The sequence below is a fragment of the Palaemon carinicauda genome, chromosome 16 (genome assembly GCF_036898095.1).
Source record: "Palaemon carinicauda isolate YSFRI2023 chromosome 16, ASM3689809v2, whole genome shotgun sequence".
NCBI classification, from domain to species: domain Eukaryota; kingdom Metazoa; phylum Arthropoda; class Malacostraca; order Decapoda; family Palaemonidae; genus Palaemon; species Palaemon carinicauda.
In genome coordinates this window covers 124,572,431-124,592,766 of record NC_090740.1, presented here as the reverse complement: position 1 = coordinate 124,592,766, position 20,336 = coordinate 124,572,431, and the positions used below count along the sequence as shown (strand labels likewise).

The window sequence follows — 20,336 nt, the reverse complement described above, 5'->3', positions numbered from 1 at the left end:
GGTTCCTCCCCCCCTCCCCTCCCCCTCCATCCTCTCCTAACCATTAGCGGAAGAAAAAGAAAAGCTCTATTTTGAATGTCTTTTGTCTTTTGGAGAAGCAAAACAAATGAGAATCTAGGTCAATTAGGTGTCGGATGATTGTCAAGGGACTAGTTTTCTTTACCAGCCTTTGAGGGAAGATTAGTTTTACAACTCTATTTTTATGTTTATTTGAAGAAACAAACTGTTTACCGAAAAACGTTAATATTGCGGAAAATAAAATGTATGTGAGAAAAGGCCGCATTTTTCTTGAGAGATGTATCTATAACCAACCAATTAAAATCCCTTATATGTAACTACACATTGAATTATTCTTCATTTACTATATTCCACTTGCTGTTTATCTGCGAACCAGTCTAGTGACCCCAATAAATTATTCTTGTCCCACAAGATCACTTCTTTAAACTTTCTCATCTAACCCTCTCTGACTTTGTTAGTCATCCTAGATGTCTACAAATAGTAATAAATATGTCTTGAAGTAATGATTATGTAAATCCTTTTAATTTTGATTTAAAAAAATAAACCAAGAGAGAGAGAGAGAGAGAGAGAGAGAGAGAGAGAGAGAGAGAGAGAGAGAGAGAGAGAGAGAGATGTAAGATAAGTTATAGTGTTTATCTTATGGGTTTTGTGAACAGTTTTTCCTTTCAAATGCCATTGCTGTTTTCTTCTGGTTTCTGTGTTTATAGTACATACGAGAGAGAGAGAGAGAGAGAGAGAGAGAGAGAGAGAGAGAGAGAGAGAGAGAGAGAGAGAGAGAGAGAGATTTCCTTTTAGTTAAACCAGTTCAACTAAAGACCCCTGCTCCACATTTAATGTCATCAAACAAGTAACATGGAAGTTGAGATAGAAAGTCGTCATTTCTTTTAAACGGCAGAAATATTTAATCCCGTTTTCTTTGATGGTTTACCATTTCCTACTTCATTCCATTCTGGCGTACAAAAACATTTCTCGGTTTCTGTTCTTTAAAAAAAAAAGCTTATAAAGAAATAGAGAAAGGAAAACTTTTTCTTATGCTCATTCGAGCATTTATGTCAGAAATTAAATAATGGGAAACATTTTATGAGCGCTATTAAACTATCTTTTTTTTTTCTTTTTTCTTTACCTACTACTTACATCCTGCACTGGCGCTAGTTCAAGTTTTTTAGTTTTCCTTTACATGGTCTTGAGTTCGTTCATACACAATTTCATATGAATTCTCTTTTATTCGTTTAACTGTTTCTTTCCCTTAAGCTTAGTCATTTTATTTTTTGCCATTAGATACCCCCCCCCCCACACACACACACAGAACCAGTAGACCAACTGCCTTACGTACCTTCAGTCTTGTTTGAGTGTACACTCATAAATAATATTCTTTCTTATTTCTCTTCCTCTTGTTTTTATTTTTTTTTTTAAGTTTTTGTAGTTTACATATGAAAGATTTATTTTAATGTTATTACTGCTCTTGAAATTTTTTAATTGTTCATTACATTTCTTGTAATTTATTTATTTCCTTGTTTCCTTTCCTCACTGGGCTATTTTCCCTGTTGGAGTCCTTAGGCATAGCATTCTACTTTTCCAAATAGAGCTGTAGCTTAGCAAGTACTAATAATGATAGAAGGACCGGTTTGTCTTATCTGGTTTATCCAGCTGATTTACATACGACAATTATGATGAGTAAAATTAAAAAAGAAATAAAATGGAAAAGTGTTATTTCGTAAAGAATAATGACGAGTTAGGAAAGAATATAATATTCTTTAAGCATGTTTTAAATGTTTAAGGTTTGAGATAATTTGCATGGTTTCAAGGTAATTTCTAAGGTAATTCCAAGGTAATTTTGGGTTAACTATAGTCAACAGAGAAAAATATAGCCGCTGAAATCTTGAAAATTTTGGAAAAAATCGACCTTGTCAACCAAAAGACAATCTGAGTAAGCTTCAAGTTAATCCTATAGCTTCAAATTTAAGGAAATTTCAAAAGTTTTAAGGTAATCTAAGGTAAAAAGCAGCAACATCTAAGGTAATGGCCGCATGCTCAAGTTTAAACCCTGGTTTTAATGAAAGCCAAATTAACGGAAAGATCTGATAGCACACAGTTATTGGCATTTAGTGGACACTGCTTGCTCGCAGCTACATCTCTGACAATGCAACCGAACTGTGGAGAGTTGCCAGGTTGGCCTTTTTTTCAGGCCAAAAAAACTCAAATTTGGCCTTTTTGAAATTGGTTGGCCTTTCATAATATGAAAAAAAGTGGCCCTTAAATATTATATTTTTGGCCTATTTCTAATAATGGGTTGACCTTTTTAAAAGTGCAGTTGATTAGAAGATAGGCCTTTTCTCATTTAGCAAAACCTGGCAACAATTTTGGAGTCATTACTTTTACTTTCTTTGTCTAGCTCAAGATCTGTAACCTTTTGAGCGCCATGTCAAGAACGACTGACTCACTCTCACTTTTCGTCTTTTGTCGCTTCACAATATCTATTGCGAGCCTGCGTGCATATGTGTGCGCATGCGCGCATGACGTTTACGCTCAAATTTATTACTTAGCCAACGAAGTTAGGGGGAAGTTATGTTTTCGTCCCTGTTTGTCTGTTTGTTTGTGAACAACTTCCCTGGCACAATTTTACTCACAGAGTAGTGAAACTTTCAGGGATTAGTTATTAGCTTGAGACGTGGAAGTGATTCAATTTTGAAAGTCCTAGGTCAAAGGTCAAAGTCATGCAAAAGGTCGACCGAAATAAGCTGCCGTGGCGGAGGTCTGCACTCCCAGAGTGTTTTTCTAGTGTATCAATCAATTTGCTCATGTTAATAAACATCTAAAAGAAATATTTATGATTTTAACAAAAGAATCCTCACGAGAAAATATTATCCACACCGAATAATAGACATGTCTAGAGCCTGTGCGTGGATTATAATCTCGTTCCGCCAATAGTAAATTTGGTGAAAGGGCTTTTAGCTACTGTGCGCCTAGACATTACCATCTCATCCCCTCATTGTAAGGCTCTATTCACATCACCCCCTGTCACTTCTCAACTAATCTACCACTTAAAAAACTCTCTGCAGGGACCCTAGGGAGTAAAGGGTTGGACAACCCCACCTGCACAATTTTTCTCTAATCTTCAAAAGCCTTACACCCCCACTTTTCAAACTACCACTATCCGAGAAATGATGGCCCTCTACCACTACCACCATCATCCTTACCCTATCCACATCTTTTTCTACTACTAAAAACCTTTCAAATTTCCATTAATGCAACTACCTTATAAATTTTTACAGATCACCTACGGGCCAACCAAGGGAAAGGCCCGTGCCAACAACAAGTGTTGGCTTTAATACCCCAACAACAACAAGACATTATAATAAACTGCCAACTGAAATGAAGGATCTAAAGGGAGCAATTGAATTTAAGAAGAAACTAAAGACATTACTTTTCACAAGGTCATATGATTTGGAAGATGCTACAATCAAAGAATTGTATAAGTTATAATGAAAAGGTTTCGTTAGATGATTGATATGGACCCGCCCGAGAAGTAGTAGTTCACTCGACTTCAGTGGAGGGTTGGATTTAAACCCAAAACAAGTAAAACAAGTAAAGTTTATATATCGATCCTATAAAGGTTAAAGGTCCCTCATGAATGGCATTCAACATTTATGATTTTAATTGAATACTCTTATATTTTTTTTTATCATTTTTTTTTACCTTTTATTTTTGTATACATAAACTAAATGATATCGGCGTCAATGACCTTAGATGTCAGGATGCCTGAAAACTTTAAATCAATCAATCAATCATGAATGGCAGAGGCAAGGGAAAGTGACATTACCCTATCAAGCAGGACAATGCCCTAGAGACTGACTATATTACTTATGATCGGCACCCAAGCTCCCTCTTCACCCAAGCTAGGACCAAGGACGGCCAGGCAATAGACATATAGGCTCCCCCAAAACCCCCATCCCTAGCTCTTAGCTCACAAGGATGGTGATGTTGCAGCGACCAAAGGATCGAAGTTACAGAGACCAAAGGAACTAACGAGTTTGAGCAGGACTCGAAACCCAGACCGGCGATCACCAATCAGGGACGTTATCACATCGGCCACCACAACCCTGACAAAACTCGACTCTAATTTCGAAAGAAGAAAAATCTCGATAGTTCATTTCAACTGACAGTCATCAAAAAAGAAAAAAAAAAAAAGTCGCCCAGGAGATAATAATGCGGAACATTTTATTCTTATTCTTAATTGACTTCACTGAAAAGCATTTGCAAATCATTGCACATAAAAATTCCCAATTCGCCACAATTGATTCGAAAGTGCTATAAGAGAAATGACAATGATTGTCATGTTGATTATATCGACACAGATTTACGAACCGAATTTATAAGATAAAATGAAAAGAATAGCAAATGGGTTCCCCCCCCATTTTTTTTTCCTCTTTTACTGTACTTGCTTTTCATTCCAACCCCCATTACGTAATTATTTAATAAACTCATTTTATTCGTTTGATAAAAATAGTATTTAATTTTCGTACTGTCATTTTCTTGTAATTTAAAGATAGATGAATAATGAACCGTTAACCATAGTAAGAGTTCCGCTCAAGCTCGATAGTTTCTAATAGTATCTGCAACCTGACCATCCTTGTGAGCTAGGGATGAGGTGTTTTGGATACCCTATAGGTCTACCTGCTGAGTCATCAGCAGCTATTGCCTGGCCCTCCCTGGTCATAGCTTGGATGGAGAGGGGACTTTTTGCACACCTTTTAGCAATCACAGAGCTTCCCCCTAGCATGCTGAATTGTGGTCGTAAAACTCTCTCTCTCTCTCTCTCTCTCTCTCTCTCTCTCTCTCTCTCTCTCTCTCTCTCTCTCTCTCTCTCTCTCTCTCTCTCTCTGTTCTTAAAATGATATTTCATATCAATTGTTCTTCTCTTGTATTCTATTTATTTCCTTATTTCCTTTCCTCATTAGGCTATTTTTTCCCGTTGGAGCCCTTGGGCTTATAGCATCCTATTTTTCCAACTAGGGTTGTAGCTCAACTAATAATAACAATAATAATAATAATACATACATACATACATATACCAAGGGCACTTCCCCCAATTTTGAGGGGTAGCCTACATCAACAAATAATAATAATAATATGGTCAGTCTCTAGGGCACTGTTCTACAAGGGCATTGTCATGACCCCTTGCCTCTGCCATTCATGAGTGACCTTTAAACCTACAAAAGTCCGTAGTTTGGTTCTAAGATTGCAGCCTCAGTAGGCCTACCATTTTGGGGAGGAAATCCCATGGTGGTTAATTGAAAGCTCTATGTCTATGGTCTCCAAGAATGCAGGATATGGCATATCATATCTCTTCCGTCCATTGTTATCAGCCTTTAAATTATTATCACTTGTTTTTTTTTATTTCTTTCGACAAAATGCATTATCTTGAATCATCATCATCATCAGCCGTTACTAGTCCACTGCAGAGCAAAGGCCTCAGACATGTCCTTCCACTTGTGTCTGTTTATGGTTTTTCCATGACAGTCCACGCCTGCAATCTTTCTTAGTTCGTCATTTTATCGTCTTTTCTTCCTTCCCTTGCTTCTTTTACAATATCTAGGGACCCGTTCTGTTAGTCTTAATGCCCATATATTATCTGTCATTCTCATTATCTTAAATACTGTAGGTGGTGTTATATACCAAAATGAGTATTTGACAAATTAATATCAATTTAATTTATATTATTTGTAGACTATCATGTAGGGAAAATTTAGAAAAGTGGACAAATATGTAATACAATGTTAAACGAAATGTTCAATTCCACCGTATTCGACAACGCAACTGATATAACTTAATGCATATGGAAATGAAGAGTTAACATATTCCAATCATATTTCAACGATGGTTTTATTCACACATTATACATTTCGTCCATCTACAAGCCTATGCTATCTTATTCAATATTCAAATTTATTTTGACAAAAATACATTTCATAGAAGTTACATTATCATACAGTAATTGCCTTGATAAATCATTCATTGATCACAAACTGGTACCGAAAAAAAATCTCCTAATAAAATAAACCTTATTTAAGATAATGTAATTTTTCGCTGAAAAAAGGTAATCTGTAAATAACGTTAAAAGAAATTGCAAATAATGCCAATGTATGATAAGCCTATCATGCAATTTTTAAAATAATACACGCATGTATTCCCATAAATAACTACGAGATTTCATGAAATATGACAATGGAAACTACCCCTCCTTAAAGATAATGTAATATCTCGCTGAGAAAAAAGTTAATCTGTAAATAAAGTTAAAAGAAATTACAAGTAATACTAGGGTATTATAAGCCTGTCATGCAATTTTGAAGATAATACACACGCATGTATTCCCATAAATAACTACGAGATTTCATGAAATATGATAATGGAAACTACCTCTCCTTTAAGATAATGTAATTTCTCGCTGAAAAAAAAGTTAATCGGTAAATAACGTTAAAAGACACAAGTAATACTAATGTATTATAAGCCTATCATGCAATTTTTAGAATAATACACGCATGTATTCCCATAAATAACAACGAGATTTCATGAAATATGATAATGGAAACTACCGCTCCCCAATCGTATAACACCCCGAAGTTTTATTTTATTTTACCGGATTAAGAAAATGTCACGCACACATTTCCATCTCTTCAGTTTCGTTTCGATGTCTCTGTTTGTCTTTGTTTCTTTATTGTTATTTGTTGCTGATGATACATATTATTTTCTTTATTGTCATTTGTGATACACACACACATATATATATATATATATATATATATATATATATATATATATACATATATATGTATATATGTGTATATATATATATATATATATACATATATATGTATATATATATATATATATATATATATATATATATATATATGTATTTATATACATATATATGTATTTATATACGTATATATATATTTATATACATATATATGTAAATATGTTTATATATATATATATATATATATATATATATATATCATCCCTTCTTACTGATGCAAAGGGCCTCGGTTAGATTTCGCCAATCATCTCTATCTTGAGCTTTTAATTCAATACTTTTCCAATCATCATCCCCTATTTCGGGCGTCATAGTCCTCAGCCATGCAGGTCTGGGTCTTCCAACTCTTCTAGTGCCTCGTGGAACCTTGTGTGTGTCAGAGAGAGTATGTGTGTAATCAATGATTATGCACGTGTGTGTGTATGTTTGTGTGCATGCGATTGTATATGAAATTCGGATTTTTAGACACTTACAAGAACCTCTTAATTTCTCATTCATCAAATTTATATAATATTTACAGTAAAAGCATATATCTGAATAGGAAAGTAGTAAAGATAACATCACCTGTGGATTAGTTTGAACATGTAGTGTACATGTACAAATGTTCTACAGTGAATGTATGTTGTAACACATTACGTTAGGTAGTAGGTTGGCCAAGGCACCAGCCACCCGTTGAGATACTACCGCTAGATAGAGTTATAGGGTCCTATGACTGGCCAGAGAGTACTACATTGGATCCCTCCCTCTGTTTACGGCTCATTTTCCTTTTACTTACACATACACCGAATAGTCTGGCCTTTTTTTTTTTTTTTTTTTTTTTTTTTTTTTTTTTTTTTTTTTTTTTTTTTTACATATTCTCCTCTGTCCTCATACACCTGACAACACTGAGGTTATCAAACAGTTCTTCTTCGCCCAAGGAATTAACTACTGCACTATAAATGTTCAGTGGCCACTTTCCCCTTTCTAAGGGTAGAAGAGACTCTTTAGCTATGGTAAGCAGCTCTTCTAGGAGAAGGACACTCCAGAATCAAACCATTGTTTTCTAGTCTTGGGTAGTGCCATAGCCTCTGTACCATGGTCTTCCACTGTCTTGGGCTAGAGTTCTCGTGCTTGAGGGTACGCTCGGGCACACCGTTCTATCTATTTTTTCTTCCTCTTGTTTTGTTAAAGTATTTATAGCTTACATAGGATACATTTATTTTAATGTTGTTACTGTTCTTAAAATATTTTATTTTTCCTTGTTTCCTTTCCTCACTGGGCTATTTTCCCTGTTGGGGCCCCTGGGTTTATAGCATTCTGCTTTTCCAACTAGGGTTGTAGCTTACCAAGTAATAATAATAATAATAATAATAATAATAATAATAAACCAATCTAGTCTGGCTCATCTATTTACATATCTGCCAAAATAAGAGACATCATACTAAATATAACTAATCCGAAATCCATTAGTACTAAAGTATCATACTCTTTTCTATATCTATATACTTCTAATTAAATTTAAAAACACAATAACCATTGAAAAGGTATAAAACAATATCGCCAATGGGTTTAACTAAATCTGTTTTTTTTTTTTTTTTTTTTTTTTTTTTGTGGCAGGAATCAAATCCAGCCACGTAAATTGAGGCTTTTTCGTCTATTTCTTGCTTTGATAGGAGCTTGAAGTGAAAAGTGTTTCCAAAACTGTAGTTTAGACGCTAAAAGGACTTTGTGACTTGAAAAACACAGGCTATACCCTTCTGGTATATATATATATATATATAATATATATATATATATATATATATATATATATATATATATATATATGTATATATATATATATATATATATATATATATATATACATATATATATATATATATATATATATATGTGTGTGTGTGTGTGTATATATATATATATGTGTGTGTGTGTCTATATATATATGTGTGTGCGTGTGTGTAGTAGAGTTTACGCCATTTTTCTTTTTTCACTTCATAATCATTATTCTATTAACTACAAAATTGCTATACGCATTTATAGCTTCTTCGGCTGGGTAAATATGGATACGTGTTCATTGCGAATAATAATAATAATAATAATAATAGTAATAATAATAATAATAAACTTCTGCTTCAATTTTCTTCTTAAAACACTATATTTGAAGTGAATTATTAACGTCTGAAACATTTATTTTAATATGACTTCATTATGCACATATTCGTCTAAGGATTTCTGACAGTTCCAAAACTGAAATAAAGCAAATACTCACCACAACTGAAACTATTTACACTATGTCACTGACTCTGTAGTCTAAAAAAACAAACAAATAGTATTTCGATTCACTGGGTAAGACTCAAGGTACAAATTCACTCTGATTAGACCACAAGAGAATAGAAGTACTCTAAGCATAGACGTCCAGGTGCCTTGTGCTGGCTGCCTACCGAGGAACTTCGGTACGAAACATTCGGAAAATCAAGTTAAAAAGAAAAATGGAAAGAGAAAAGAAAGAGGAACGAAAAGATGACGACTGGGAAATATACACCGTTTGCACTGGCGCTGTTAGTTTGATTTTTCAATATCTCCTGGCGTTGTAACGAGAATGATGAGGCACTTTTTGCCAAATAATAAAGGCTCTCCTTCTCAAAAACCAGCCCTTTGCGTCAGGCTGCAAAACGAAAGTGATTTTTTTTTTTTTTTTTTTTTTTTTTTTTTTTTTTTTTTTTGCGCAAATCCAGCTGGATTCTTGAACTTCTGTGCGCTGCTCATTAAAGTAGATCTTTTAGAGGTAAACAGAATCGCGAGACAGTAAAAGATGAATCTGAGTTTTGGTGGGGTACGTCCAAGAAATCAAACTAACCCAGTTGCTCGTGAGAGAAATCTGATATCTTTCTATAACTGAGATTACCTTAAATGAAAAATAACCTTCTCGGAAAGAAAACAAAAGGGAGAAATTTACCGAGTCACGATTTTCGGGGGAAAGGTCCCTATTCGGCACTGAGAGACCTATCTGACATCGTTTCTCGTGTTGAGGGTGTAGCAGGGCGTGTCCGACTTGATATGAAAGTTTTCGTCGACTGGAGATATACCAAGATGGTTAGGTTTGTGAGTAGATCCAACAAAAACAACGCCTAAATATGTGTGCAGCCACCCGTCGAGATACTATCACTATAGAGTTATGGGGGGTCCTTCTTTCTGGTTACGGTTCATTTTCCCTTTGCCTACACATACACCGAATAGTCTGGCCTATTTTTTTTACAGATTTTCCTCTCTCCTCTTACACCTGACAACACTAAGATTACAAAACAAGTTTTCTTCAACTAAGGGGTTAACTACTACACTGTAATTGTTCAGTAGCCACTTTCCTCTTGGTAAGGGTAGAAGAGACTCTGTAGCTAAAATAAGCAGCTCTTCTAAGAGAAGGACACTCCAAAATCAAACTATTGTTCTCTAGTCTTGGGTAGTGCCATAGCCTCTGTACCATGGCTTTCCACTGTCTTGGGTTAGAGTTCTCTTGCTTGAGGGTATACCCGAGCTCGCAACTTTATCTTATTTCTCTTCCTCTTGTTTTGTTAGTGTTTAAAGTTTATATAGGAAATATATATTTTAATGTTACTCTTCTTAAAATATTTTATTTTTCCTTGTTTCCTTTCCTCACTGGGCTATTTGGGCTTATAGCATCTTGCTTTTCCAACTAGGGTTGTAGCTTGGCAAGAAATAATAATAATAATAATAATAATAATAATGAGCGCTGTGGACTTAGAATATAAAAGAGAGAGGGAGGGAAGGCATTATTCTATTGTGACTTTTTTTCTGTTAGGTCAACTATAAAAGCTGATGAAAATGAATTTTGATAAAGGAACTAAGGCTAATCGTTCAAATACAACTCTCTCTCTCTCTCTCTCTCTCTCTCTCTCTCTCTCTCTCTCTCTCTCTCTCTCTCTCTCTCTCTCTCTCTCTCTCTTCACATTTAAATACAACGATTAACACAACGAACTCTTAGCTCCTTGTTTTTTTATGCTATTCCTCTAAAAACCTTGAAATTGTTCTTGGGAAATTAAGTGAAGAAACATCCTTCACACCAGTTTTTTTATTAAGGTCAGTAAGAGAAATATCTACTTATACATTTTTATAGCAGAATCTAATCTTTCTGTGGAATCTTTTTAAAAATATCGAGAAATCAAAAGGGCAGAGCTCATTATGTCGAAATTTTCATCTCTCTCTCTCTCTCTCTCTCTCTCTCTCTCTCTCTCTCTCTCTCTCTCTCTCTCTCTCTCTAACTCACGAAAATTAGGCTACAGCGTGAAGGCTAAATATAATATAAACTTATATTCACATATCGCTTATTTTCCTATGCCAGTTTGTGGTCTTGAGAATGAACTCTGTGATTTCACCTTACATTTATTGTTCTTTCTTTCCTTACAAACAACATTCCCCCTCATTATTTCGTTATTATTCCAAGGGATTCATCATTTAACACCGTATATTACTCATTTATTGTCAAATCCACATTATCGAAACTTAAAAAATAAAAAGTCTTCAATTTCTTCTGGAAAACTTTTATATCCTGTCTTTCGGATGCCTAGTGGAAGCTTATTGTATAGCTTGGGCCCGTATATTTGAAAACTCTAGAATCTACAGTAGACATATATCTTGGTTCGAATAATTTGGAACCATCTGTAACAGATGTCAAGACGATTCGTTGTCTGCATAATCATCATGAACATCTCCTTCGTCTATTGACGCAAAGGGCCTCAGTTAGATTTCGGCAGTCATCTCTATCTTGGGCCTTTAGATAAATACTTCTCCATTTATCATCATCTGCTTCACGCTTCATAGTCCTCCGCAGTGCTGTAGGCCTGGGTCTTCCAACTCTTCTAGTGCCTTGTGTAACCCAGTTGAAAGTTTGGTGAAACTAATATCTCTTGGGGAGTGCTGCACAATATATAGCAATTCTCTTAGATATTTTTGACGTCCGGTTCTGATAACTTGATTCTTGAGAAATAGTAAATAGAAGTCTACGAGTTTTAATTAGATTGGGTAAGTAATGGACAAATTCATGTAAAAGTATCAAAACAAGAGTTGAAATTCGTGATAAAAGAATTACAAGATCTTAAAGTCGTGTCAGTTGGTTGCTGGTATACTCACAAACTTTACGGAGATTTAAAAAAAAAAAAAAAGGTTTACATTGTATCTAATGTTCCTCTCAAACATATGGGACTTCAAATTTACATTAGGCTTGGTGTGTGAACTAATTTTCACAGTATGTGATGCTTGATCTAAGTGCAGCATTTGATACTGTAGAACATACATATCTGATGGAAGACCTTAAAGCTGTGGGCATCGTAAAACGAGCATATGACTGGTTTGTGAGTTATCTTGAAAACCGCAAAGTTAAAGTAGTAATATCAAACGTTGAATCTGAGACAAGAAAACTAACCAAAGGGGTGCCTCAAGGCAGTGTACTAGGTCCTCTCCTGTTTGAAATTTACTCGATTGAACTGGCAAATATACTTGAAACTCACAGAGTTAAGTTTAAAATATACGCTGATGATACACAATTCTATTTCCCAATACAATCAGTTGATGAAGCTAAAAGAAAGATACATGAAATAATGAATGACATTAAGGCTTGGATGTTAACAAAAAAGCTCAAGCTCAATGAAGACAAAAGTGAATGTATTATTTTTGGAAATGAAAAAGATATAAAAAGAATCGAATGCTTCCAAAGAATTGAAATAGGTCAGTCGATCATTGACCTAAAGAAATCTGTCAGGAATCTTAGAGTAATCATGGATGATAGACTGATAATGAACGAACATATAAATAATATGGTAAGAAATTGTAACTATCATATTAGAAACATAGCATTTATTAGTAAATACTTAGATGAAAAATCTATGGCCATACTCATTAATCACCACATATTTTCAAGAATTGATTACTGCAACTCACTGTTCTATGGCTTACCAAATTATCAGCTGAAGAAAATTCAGAGAGTACAGAACAGAGCTGCTAGATTAATAAAAAGACTACACAATAGGGAAAAGTTACCCCTGCACTAATTAAATTACACTGGCTACCGGTAAAAGCGAGAATTGAATACAAGCTACTCTTACTAACGTTTAAGATACTGAACCAAAATGAACCAAAATATCTAAAAGAATGCCTGAATAAACTAGAACTAGAAACAAATGTTAACACAAGACACATGAGTGACAAACATAGGCTATCTGAACCAAGAACAAATAGTAAATTTGGTGAAAGGGCTTTTAGGTACTGTGCGCCTAGACATTATAATAAACTGCCAACTGAAATGAAGGACCTAAAGGGAGCAATTGAATTTAAGAAGAAACTAAAGACATTACTTTTCACAAGATCATATGATTTGGAAGATGCTACAATCAAAGAATTGTATAAGTTATAATGAAAATGTTTCGTTAAATGATTAATATGGACCCGCCCGAGAAGTAGTTCACTTGACTTCAGTGGAGGTTTGGATTTAAACACAAAACAAGTAAAACAAGTAAGTATTTGTCGTCATTCGTGGTATACCTTATACCTCTGTCCTACCAAAGCAACATTACCAGAGGGAACTAAAAGGTGCTAGAAAGGAATAATGAAATGTTAATTGAAAGAATAGTAAAAGAGTATTTTATATTCTTTCGGAACTACCCTCCTTTCCAACAATTCTTGTAAATTAGGAACTGTGACGATAATCCTAAACTCCACTTAACCCCAACTCATCTCTGAAATTGAATGAGTGTGGAAGACATCGATGATGGGAAGACTGGCGAATCACTTAACAGCAACTCGGAAAAATACTGAAATGGCAAGAACAGAGAAAGAATATAGTTACAGTAGTGTGTAATGTTTATTAAAATACCAGTAGATATCACGCACTACACTCAGCAATGCTAAATCCGCAAGGTAGTTCATATAGCCGACACATTTATTTCACGAGTTACCTTACAGTTGCTGCCATTACCCGTGACAGTGATATAATTTGTGGCACCAGCATGTCTTTGTATTCAGTGAAGACAATAATATAAAAAGTAATTGCTATACCACAAAATAAAAACGATAAAGTATCAGAACGCAGCTTAAAAACAGAATTAAGTAGCTGATGTGTGTTTGCAAAGGCAAGACTCGACGCGGATCGAGGCTCGAACATTATATGAAACTACTAATGTTGCTTTCGTGGCAAGTATAACAACTTGACAGACGCCATAGAGGAAGAAGGCTTTTTTTCACATTAGATCTGTTTTATATAAATAATTTCCTTGTACTTTCGTAAGATAAAAAATTTGTTTGTCCACAATGATATATAAATTATATTAATCAAATAATTACAATTGAAGAGTATAGCGTATACCTCAGTAACCCCAGTTTGTTTTCGGTGCAAGAACTACAATTTCTCCGTCAGGCGTATAATAAACAATATTCATACACATCAGTACTGAATTAACATGAAAAATATTAATCTACATAACTGGAGATAACTAATCTATTAACTCCTCACTACTGTGTATATCCAGTTGATTCTTAATGGTAGGGGGAATGACTGAAGGGCACTTTAGACAAAAGAATGTTATAGTTATCCTTTCTATTTGACAACAAACCCAAACATTGATGACACCTTGAAGTCCAAAGAAGACATCAGCCGACAAGATATTTTGGCTCTGATGATGGACTCTTTACAGGATAAACTGATGCCTGTGCAACTTTACGGCACATCATCACTTTGTTTTGATAAAGACAAATTTATGAAGGTAGGCTATGAATAGTTCAAACTGCCTTTATGTAGTTCACAGGTTAGGCTAGACTGTTTTGATTAGGGTTTTATGCATATCGGTGAGATGGTATAGTTTTAAATTGTCTTTACCTTAAACATGTCCTGGTAAACTAGAGATAGGTATTATGTAGAATGGCGGACATACATGCCAACTAGTCATGGTAGAGATAATTGGGGTTACGTTTGCAATCGGGGCATTTACCCCCCTCCCCATGGTAATGACACACCTAAAAGGTTAAAGGTGTCTTGTTTCACGTTCCAGGAGCCTTTGTATATCTGCGGCCAGGTCCTCCAGCATGCATAAAGAATGGACACCAACTAACCAAAACTTCTCAACCTAACCTACAAGCCTTGTACTTACCTAACGGGGGTCTTACGTCCCCCCTGCGACCCCTCTTACACTGCAGTATTCTTAGTCAACCATCATCATACTTACAGGTGGCTGCTATCATACATACACCCCCAGTTCCAGTTTCATCAAAATAGATGCTCACTATAATGTCAGCTGGGCAAGCGCAACCCCCCACTGTGGTTCCCAACCACAGCAGTGGCCTCCTTAGTAAACAGCTTAAACTCGCGGGGATTAATCTGGTGCCATGCGAATGCTAGGCAAACACGTTACCACTGTACTAGCATAGGAATGGTTAGATTGAGGTGTTCTTTGTTCACCCATATCTTTTTGATTCAGTAAAATGGAATTTAAAATCCCTATTTCTATGTCTGAGCTGACCTGTGTAAGGATATCAATTGGAAATGTCTTAGCCTATGGTGTTTCCACCTAACCTGACTTAGTTCGACGTGTCCTTACTCATCAGAAGGCTGTCACCCAAGTTATGGTCCATCTTGCATATATAAAATCTAAAGCTGAGAGGGACTTGGTCTTTTTCCCCTTCTTGAGCTGCCAAGAGAACAAATATGACTGAAGCTGCCACACACTAATTTTTCTTTGACATACCCCTAGCATTACCTTACAGTACCGAGTGTTTTGCTACTCAGTTTTCTTGATGATTATGTTATAGATGGAATTACTCAAGTTTTGGATCAGTTAGACTGGGCCAACTTTTTAGGTAATTCCATTGAGTTTCTCTTTCACTATTTCTGTGATCTTACTTTGTACTGGACCAGTTATTATACACATGGTTTTACTTCATTCATTTAGCTCTATTTAAAAGAGTATTCATGATAGTGAATTATTTTCTGTTACTAGATTTGATATGATTATTATATAAGAAAACAAAAACCCTGTAAGAATTTATAAGAAAGTTATCTGAAGGGTATCATCTCATTAACAAAATTTTGTGCTGTATTGATGCATTATTCATTTGTTTAAACAGTGTACTGTATAGCTCTCAGTTAAATATCCTGTCAAACAATATTACATTTACTAGGATCCTTAAAGCATTATATTTCCTATTGACTGGAAGTTACCTGGCTTTTATTTTCTCCGCAAATGTCATAGCTAGGTTACAGAATTTTGTGAATACTACTCTATGCTCTCAATTATTACTTTAAATTTTATTCAAAATCAGGCTCCTTGAAGATTTTCTAGCTTTACTAAAGTAATTTGAATACTGTCTATTTCTATGCCCATAAAAACCTTTTGTCCTTTAAATAGGGATATTGTTTCCAGCGTGAGCTGTAACGACTGTTAAAATCATTAACAAGGTAGTTGACGAGAGGTGGGGACCGAGGGCTAGAAGCCCCGTCACCTGAAGGAAGTTCTTGACTTCTTGTGTTGGTCGCGACAAATACAGATCTACTGTTGCATCCTTAATCAAACTTTTCATTTTCCTTTTCTTTCAAGAAGTGAATACTGGCTGTTGGTTGCATTGAATGTAAGACAAGAGATTCGTACCTGCTGGGAAAAGGGGGGACGTTAAACAGGTTTTTGTTAAACTGGCTGTAGATCCATTCTTAGTGCTTCCCTTAAGGGGCATGATTGTTTGCAATCATCCCAATGTGCTGAGGGCAAGTCATCATCCCTTGTGTAGTGACAAGCATATGCTTTGAGGAGAAGGAACAGAGCCGAGCCTTTTCCTGGGTCTGTTTGCAATGCCCAGGAATACACAGAATAAGTCTTTTTCTTCTTCCGACAACCCATTTAGTTTTACTGCTACTGCTTCTTCTGTATTTAAGCCCCTGGCTCGGTCCTTGATGATCATGAGTCAGGAGCAAGGAGCCATTGGAGCTGTGTCGGCAGGCTTTAAGATTTTTGTTGGATTTTGGGTTTACCCAATGTTTGCCTCACCCCTTTGGAGATTGGAGGCTCTTCATTATTTCTGTGGAAACTTCTCACGACGAGTTTGAGCTAAGGAAGGGTTGAACCTCCTCAGGTCTTTCAGGTAGGCCTTCTATAACTTGTCAAGGGAGCAGGTAGCTGAAGCTACTTCTCTCCCAGTGTTTCCAGTGCCAGCATTTCCCTTGGTGACACCAGTGGTGAAAGACGTGGTCAACATGTCCCAGTGTCAGTGACTCCAGTAATGCCCCCAGTGGTACTCCCTAAAGGAGAGTAAAGGCTTGTCCTGTGATATCGGTATTGGCCAGGAGCTTTGGCATTCGTAGGTGTCACACCTAAGGTTTAGCGTAAGTTGGCCTTGGGCTTAAAATGTATGTTGCCCCAGTGCCAGGTGTTTCCCCATGCATTACCCTTGACTTGGTCACGACTATATTTACCCCTTCCTCTGTGCCTGTCACACTATTCCTTGTGCCTTTAGGTCCAGGGCCTGTAACTCCCGCTCCCTCTGTGCCTGTGGCCCCACTTGTATCTACTGTATGTAGCAGGCTTCTGTAAGTGTGCTTACGTCAAACTACGTTCACAGCCCACTACTTACGAGAGGTAACCCACAGGAGCCTGGACACGTACTCCATAGGTCCTGTGGTGGATGCATAAAGCGTGATCAATAACGACTCAGCTCCTTAGTTGGAAAGTAGCAATCGGTTGAGGGCAGATGTTACCTGGATGTATGTCTAGTAGGATAGGCAAAGGACTGGCCTTTCACCATTCATATTCCCGTTTCTTGGGGTTTGAACAAACCGAGGAACTCTGCATGCTGATCCCCTCTGACTGTAGGTGGGCAGTGTCATCCCTTGTGTGTTCTAGTATATTAAATACATATATATTGTTACATGCCCGATCTCTCAGCGAGGTGGGAGTTGGGTAATGTCCAGGCAAGAAAAGCATAGCTCCAAGTAAAGTCTCAACTTGACGAGTCACATTGCTTAGTTGTCACACCTTCGCACAGTTGCTCTGGCCGTTTTCTCTCATTGAGTGTCAGCTAGGTGATAGGGTGTGCATTTCCACAGCTCTTACGAAACATAAGTGACACCCCGGGTCAGGCACCAGCCAGTTGGTCTTGGACTTACACCCATCTGAACATGAGTCTCCATACTAAAGAGCTGAGAGGTTTGTATTTAGTGCTGGAAGAAATGACAAATTGGAAATAATTTGTATTTTCCCTAATCATTCAAACCTAAAGCTCTTTACACATACTGCCCTGCCATTACGTACCCCTGGGAAGTCCTGCCTGCAATTGCAAAGTGGCTTGTGTTGGCTACTGTGTATGTGAGTGGAGTGGTGGGTCTACTTCTGCTACCCGCCCAACGAACCAGCGAAGGGGAGTAACACCTCGCTAAAAGGCTTAAACTAGTTTCAACTGTCGCCAAAATGTATCTCCTTAGTAAAGAGCTTCAGGAAAACTGCAAATTATTTTCAAATTAGTAATTTTTGTGAAAAAATACTTTGGTAACATAGGTGGGTTTTGTACTGAAATTAAAGGTATAAAGTATTGCATGTAAAAGAGTATGTAAGCTGTAAAACTTGATTAACAATATTCCATTCATTGTATAAGTTTTAATTTGCTCTAGATTAAGTTGGTAAGCTATCATGAGTGAAAATGGTTTTTTTTTCAAAACAGCATCTCAATACAGTAATGAAAATCAATATAGTACTGTATAATTAAAATTTTGTCGTATATAATTTCATTAATGAACCCAACACCATTTTCTTCCAGGATGATTTCACAGTCGATCAGTTTGTGCGTATTCACCAAGCTACTGGAAGTGGGGGCCTTGAAACTCTGCGAGATGATTTGGGCGTATACTTGAAGATTTTAAGATCAGCAATGATAGAGCTTATAAACAGAGATTATGCTGACTTTGTTAATCTTTCAACAAATCTTACTGGATTGGATAGACTGATAGAAGCCTTGAAAGTTCCTTTAGGCCAGTTACGAGAGGAAGTTCTGGTAATGTGGGGTTGTATTTTTCTCATGTATTTTTTTTTATACAAATAACAAATCAGTCTTTTATGGTTATTATTTTAGTTGATATTGAAAATTTCTATCTTTCCTTTTTATGAAACAATGGTTTTATATTCTCTGCATGAAAGAAAATGTACTGTAATACTGCACAGTATTTCAGACTACCTCCTCATTAATAGATAATTTGGTAAGTGAGGTTTCTGACTAATTATTCTTAAAAATTTGTAATCAATTTGAGCAACTCTTTTAAAAATATACAAGACTTTCCCCTTTCATGGACGTATTTCTCCCATCATTGAGTCGCATCAAATTCTTGCTAGGTTTTGATGAAGTTTTTTGTTTGTTCTATCAATAGTTTTGGTCTGTTCCAGTGTGTTTACAAACTTTTTGTCTCTTGAAAAGCAGAGCTGTTACAACTGTTGGAATTGTTAATGAGGTAGTTAACGACAGGTAGTATATGTAGGTTAGTAGCCCTGCCCTCTTTCCGTCTAAGACTCTTTGTTTTTGTTTTCGGTTGCAGTTAGTACAGATGTACTGTTGCCCCTTATACAGTGAAAGGCTTTTGATCTCTTTTCTTCCAATTTACAGATTGTATGGTGGATGGCTTTGTTTGATGATGTGAAGACAAAGCAGAAATTTTACAAATGTCCTGGAAAGGAGGGTTGATATAACAGTTTTCAATATTAAACTTACCCGATAATCATGTAGCTGTCAACTCCGTTGCCCGACAGAATTCTACGGAAGGGATACGCCAGCGATCGCTATACAAGAGGGGGGTGTACTCACAAGCGCCACCTGTGGCCAGGTACTGCAGTACTTCTTGTTGACACCACTTCAATTTTTCCTCTGTCGTGCTTCCGGCAAGACGTTCATGGATACGCTTATAATTTTGGAGTCTTGTTCACGGTTTTTGGTGAAGTATTGCTCTAAGATTTCAGCTTTCGCTATTCAGGAAGTTTTATTATTAGCTTAGCTAACTTTTGGAATTAATTTGATTATTTATGGTGACGAAGAGAGTATGAACTCTCTTTCACCTTTAAATGGCCGACCCTTCCCTTAGACGGAAGTGTTGGTGTCTAAGAGAGTATAGACTCTCTTTCTTAATTTTGCTTAACAAAAGTTATAGATTTATTTTATATCTCTCCGCCTTTTATAGGCCTCTTCGATTAACTTCCTTTTATTATAAACTTATTAAAATTAATTTTTATATTTGTTTATATTCGACCTTTCCTAATAGTAGGCGGTCTTTTCTTGGTACCGAAGTTAATTAACATTGAGCCCGTCATTTCGGTTTTACCTGTTAACATATTATGCTATTTTAATGTTTTTGAAAGAATTTCTTTGATAGTCTCGTACTGTTTTCAAAGTTGAACTAACGTTTTGTTTTGTCTCTGCAGTTGTTGACGTTCAGAACGTTCAACTTGCGCTCTATCGTTACGATAGAGAGAGAATTTTCACGGTGTCACGT

General features: G+C 36.1%; 2 protein-coding genes across 3 annotated transcripts in view; one reads left to right on the top strand and one right to left on the bottom strand.

Annotated features, from left to right (window-relative positions):
• LOC137655131 (uncharacterized) overlaps positions 1–9,879 on the bottom strand; it is a 20,191-nt gene extending 10,312 nt beyond the window's left edge. The window contains exon 1 of one of the 2 annotated variants that reach the window (XM_068389007.1): positions 9,774–9,879. The gene's annotated coding sequence lies outside the window, so the exon portion shown is untranslated. Of the gene's footprint in view, positions 1–9,086; positions 9,501–9,773 lie in introns of those variants that run through there. The other variant, XM_068389006.1, reaches the window with a different exon arrangement.
• Positions 9,880–14,422: 4,543 nt separating this feature from the next.
• The window catches only part of Cog2 (conserved oligomeric Golgi complex subunit 2), a 108,952-nt gene continuing 103,038 nt past the window's right edge, over positions 14,423–20,336 (top strand). The window contains exons 1-2 of the mRNA XM_068390034.1: positions 14,423–14,586; positions 18,620–18,853. Of these exons, the coding sequence (XP_068246135.1) occupies positions 14,500–14,586; positions 18,620–18,853 (321 nt within the window). The 5' untranslated portion in view covers positions 14,423–14,499. The remainder of the gene's footprint in view (positions 14,587–18,619; positions 18,854–20,336) is intronic.